The sequence below is a fragment of the Nanorana parkeri genome, unplaced genomic scaffold (assembly GCF_000935625.1).
Source record: "Nanorana parkeri isolate BGI_ZX_2015 unplaced genomic scaffold, ASM93562v1 scaffold610, whole genome shotgun sequence".
NCBI lineage: Eukaryota > Metazoa > Chordata > Amphibia > Anura > Dicroglossidae > Nanorana > Nanorana parkeri.
Genome location: NW_017306878.1, coordinates 964927 through 970043, shown reverse-complemented (window position 1 = coordinate 970043; position 5117 = coordinate 964927). Strand labels below are relative to the sequence as shown.

The 5117-nt window shown below is 46.8% G+C and overlaps 1 protein-coding gene across 1 annotated transcript in view; it reads left to right on the top strand.

Moving 5' to 3' along the window:
* Window positions 1-5117, top strand: part of DHX38 (DEAH-box helicase 38) — a 28491-nt gene that overhangs the window by 3117 nt on the left and 20257 nt on the right. The window contains exons 2-3 of the mRNA XM_018562899.1: window positions 1510-1883; window positions 4007-4170. Coding sequence (XP_018418401.1) covers window positions 1579-1883; window positions 4007-4170 — 469 coding nt within the window. The 5' untranslated portion in view covers window positions 1510-1578. The remainder of the gene's footprint in view (window positions 1-1509; window positions 1884-4006; window positions 4171-5117) is intronic.

Genomic DNA, 5117 nt, shown 5'->3' with positions numbered 1-5117 from the left:
TGTTTGGTTTTTTTTTTTTTTTTTTTTTTTTGTGTGTGAATGGGGCCTCAAACTTTTTTTTAATGAATCCTTCAAAGTATTTCATTACATTTTTGCCCAAGCACTTAGTCGTCATGTTTCTGAAGAGCTCCAACTCTACCAGCTCGGCTTCCCTGAACTCCCTGTCCAGTACAAGATCACAAGGGACAGCACAGTCTCCAGTAGCTGTCCATCTACTAGCTTGACGAAGGAAGGACGGAGGTGCAGGGAGGTGGGCAGTGCCTTGCTGTGCCTGTGTGTGTTGTGGATTATAGAAATATGTCACTAGTACACCAAATCAATTTTCAAAGCAGAAAAAACGTCCACATGCTCTGAGCCTGATGAACGGAAACCCTGCACGGCTCTGAAAGCGCATGTACTTGAGAGACAGCATGCGTCAATAAATGGACGTTTGCCTGCTTTCAAATTGATTTGGTGTGTTGGTGACATTTCTGTAATCTGTTTGTCAGGGGTGCCATCCGCAGTCATTGCAAACACCCACTTTTAACCTGTACGGGAAATCCGGTAAGGAGAGCAGCAAGATACCTTTAATGCAATGGGAGCACAAGTGCGCAATGACCATACAATTACATTATTTGTAGAGACTGCCAGTCTCTATTGGAGGAAACAAGAAAGGACTTGCTTGTGAATCCTGGAGGTGTGACAAGGAATGACTCTGGTGGAGGATCACAAAGGCGTATGCGGTACTCCTCACTGTGGAATACGGAGTGGGCATGGTTGCGATCAAAACGATCGTGTAGGGGAGTCAATACGATACTGAAAAGGCTGTCTGCTCTTATGCGGACCACGCGGCTGCGGGTGGCGGAGAGGTTGCCCGGTGCTGGTAGATGGAGTCGGGGCCATGGGTCCGGTGGAAATGAGTGGCATCTGAACCGTGTAACAGCGGTATTGGAGGCAAAGGAGTCCGGGCGATGGGCGGTCAGAAGGAATTGTGGGAAAGACAAGTGAACAAGGAGCAACGCGCTTCGAGGGAGTCCTATTTCTCAAGCTCAGAAAAAAAGCATGTTACTTTGGCGGGAGATCTGCCGAGTTTAAAAAGGACAGGTGGGTGGAGCTAAATCAGTGAACGATGAATCAGGGAAAATCCTTGACGTGTCTGAGTCACTGTGGGGAGGCCCTCCTTGCATAGCTGTGTCAGGGTAAAATGCTTTGGGACATATGTAGACCAAACTTCTATGTTAAAATTGGGGGATAAGAACGACAAAAGATTGGGATAAAAAACCCCTATGTTAAGCAAGATACCTTTTACACTGCATTTGTGGAGACACACACAGCTTAGTAGCACACACAAGGGTGGCTCCATAGGACCCTGCAACGGGAAAGTTACCCTAAAACATATATCGGTGCCAGTGCTCGGGGGACTAGCTGATTCTGCAGTAAACAAGGAGCCGCATCCATTGTAAGTGATCTCATCAGCATGTGAAATGGCTTTAAACTATTTTGACTTTAATTCACTCCATTATTTTACAGAAACTATTCAAGGTAGACCGCTCTGCATTGTTTTATGTGTACTGAAGAGGGTGCCGTGCCATCAGCTACATGGAGGACGATACTTCGCTGCACAGGCTGGAGGGCAGTGAGCCTTCTCTCCAGGATGGAGGGCTGCTGATCAAGAAGAAGAGTTCGAGCAACGAGCAGCATGTGTTTAAAGCCCCCGCTCCGCGCTCTTCACTTCTGGGCCTGGACTTGTTGGCCGCCCAAAAAAGGAAGGAGCGAGAGGAGAAAGAGCGCCAGGAAGGGGACAGAAAAACTAAAGTAGGTTCCAGAGACTGGGAGGATCGAGATCGAGATAAGACCCCTGAAGGATCCAGTGACAGGATCAGTCGGGGAAGCCATGGTGATAGGTAAGGAAGTTTCATGTGCTGTTTTTTCTTTTTCTGGTCAACAATCTTACTTAAATTTCTTAAAGAAACAGGTTCATGTTAACTAAGCCCTACCTAGCAGCAAATGTTTCCTCTTGCTCTTCTGCCTCTCTGTTCAGCTGTAGGGAGTGAAGGAGAGGCCTGTGTTGGTTACAGGTTGATGGAATTGCAGGTTACACAGGCTTTGGAATTTGCTCTGGTGCTGTCACATGCTCTTCCTTACCTGGAAGTGCCGTGTGTTTGCTTCGGCTCCCAGTGCTGAACAAAGAGGCAGTGCGGCAAGAGAAATGTGAGTATGCACTGTGGAGGGATAGTGGGAAATTAAACTGTAGGAGTAAAGCACAGGCTTGCTTTAAAGCTCAGCTCTACCAGTAGTAAAAGCTATCTTTAGTCTGACATGTAAAAGTTTGCGGCCATTGCTCTTTGTACTCTATGCTGTCAGCCAGCATAATGCAATGTAGGGATGGGGTGGGGGGAGGATGTGCAGGTGTAACTCTTCTATCAATATCAGGTTCTGTAAGTGCTTGTTAAGGTGCCCATACACTGTACGATTATCGTACGATAATCGCGGGAAATCCCGCGATCGTACGATAATTGCAAAGTGTATGGAAGGCGTGCAACCGTTTCTACTGTACGATAGCACGTCTTCCGTCGAACAAGCAGGCTGGAAAACCCGCCGAGAATCTTACGATTGCGATGATTGCAAGTACGATCTGCCTGTCCAAGATGGGCAGATCGTACGTTTTTAATTTACAGCCATCGCAAGACAAAAGTCTTGCGTGGTTTGTACAGTGTATGGGCACCTTTTTAGCTTTTCCATTGCAAAGAAAGAGTAATGACTGGGTGACAGCAGTTCTCATTTTGGAAATTTTAGTGGCTGGAGAATCGTTCTCCCCTAATCTAACTGTTCACTTACAATTTTATGCTTGGCTTTTTCATTTCCCAGGCTGTCTGTAATGATTGAATTATCACTTTGTAATTCTACCCTCCTTCTAGTAAGGTTTTGTTTTTGGAAAAGGGTGATACCTGGTTGTGTTTCGTGATTACAGCAGTTCTATATTTTGAAAGGGCAATTGTAAGTATATATTAATGGGAGCTGCCATTGCTGAGATGTTTTTGAAGTACATATTCTGGTGCTGTTCTCTTTATCCATCCAGTGCTGTTATCTTTATCCTCACTTCACTACTTGCTGAGTTACTAACCTAGCTTTGGGACACTTCGTACTAGGAATGCACCGATACCAATACTAGTATCGGTGCCGATCCTGAGTATTTGAGCGAGTACTTGTACTCGCCCAAATGCTCCGATGCCTTTCCTCTTACCGGCAGTGCCGTAGTGGAATATGGAGCCGGCTTCCCGGGCAATCACGAAACCGGGTGGTGAGTAATGACCCGCCTCCCGGATCCCTGATTGGCCAAACAGCCAGTTCCATGCTGATTTACTGGGAAGCCTGCTTTCCGGCCAGTCGGCATCGTGCTGGCTGCTAGGCCGCCTCCATGCTCATTGGCCAGGAAACCTGCTTCCCAGCCATCAGCTTTGATCCGGCAAAACATGGAGCCGGCTTCCCGAGAAATGAGGAAGCTGGGTGGCGTGTCATTACCCACTGCCCATCTTCTTGATTGCCCAAGAAGCCAACTCCATGCAGCAGAAGCACCTGTATCAGTACTCGGTATCTGCGAGGGCCGAGAGCAAAATATTGGTATCTGTATGCGATACCCTAAAACCGGTATCTGTGCATCCCTATTTTGTACACATATTCCAGTTCCAGGTCAGTATAAGGATGTTGGCTCCAGAACATATCCAGTACCTTCAAAATCAGGTCAGGTTCTCTATGTAGCAATAACCTGTTCAGGTAGGCTCATGTCACACAACGGTTTAGTTGAATTTATTTGTAACAGCTACAAGATTCTCTTGTCTTCAGCTTTAATTCTCCAACATCTACCCCACCCCACCCCACCCCCATCCCAAAAAAAAATCAGTTGTGGAAGTACTGACCCTTTGACGGGGTATTATGCCCAGCATTCTTTGAGTATGTCAGGGTCTGCGGGCAGTGGTATAGAACAGCGGAAGGATTTCTCAGTTTTAATTGAAGGTTGTTATTTTAGACATTACAGAACACCACGTGTGGAGACGCCAACTTACACCGGTGGGGTAAATGAGGAATTCCTAGCTCGGAGTCGCCAGAGGGAGCGAGAGAGGAGGGAGCACGGTGTCTATGCTTCATCTAAGGATGACCGGCGGCGGAAGGAGCGAAGCAGTCGAGACAGAGGTATGCTGGAACTTGTATAATGTATAGTTAAAGGGCTAGTAAACCTAAGATACAGTCCATGCACTTTACAACTATGATTGGTAAAAATGCAAAGTATGTACAAAAAAACCCCCCAAAACACAGTGATGTGGGTTAGCAAAGAGGGCAAGCCTTAAAGTAGATCTGTGGCTACGTTATGGACATTAAAAAAAACCCCGAAATATATATTTTGTCTAGGTGCTTTGGAGCCGACTTGCTCTTAGACCGGTCCCTGAAACCTCTCCTTGAGTCATCATGTTCTATACACATACCAACGCTGAAGTGGAGGAGGAGAGAGAATTCAGAGACCGGACTACTGCGTTTCCCCGAAAATAAGACACTGTCTTATATATTTTTTTGGCTCAAAAAAGCTCACTAGGTCTTATTTTCGGGGTAGGTCTTATTTATTTTTTTAATGTACAACAATGCGCACGTATTCATGTAGAAAGGTCTACATGTATGCATGTACAAAAATATGGTGATCAGGGAAATCGGGTGCCGTACCTTTTCAAAGAGCAATTCGCTAACCAATCGCTGGCCAGAATGAGCGAAGCGCACTTTCACTATCGATTCCTCACAGGTGGAGTGCATATGGTATCACTCCGCCTGTGACAGGAGGCATCGGCTTATGCGGCTCTGCTCCCTCCGGTGCCGCCTCGCTTCCTCTAGCGCTGGCTTCGTTGGCACCGCTGATTCTCTACTGCCTCTCCCGCGGCTCTTCAAGTTTCCCCTCATGACACCACCAGCCCTGGGAAAGGTCACAACTAGGTCTTATTTTCGGGTAGGTCTTAAATTTTAACAATTACCAAAAATAGTACTATGTCTTATTTTCGGGGGAAACAGGATGGCAGCCAACCAGCTCTGCAGTTTGGGTGAGTATAACCTCCCCCGGTCCCCCCCCCCCCCCCCCCCGCTTTTTTGTTACTTTT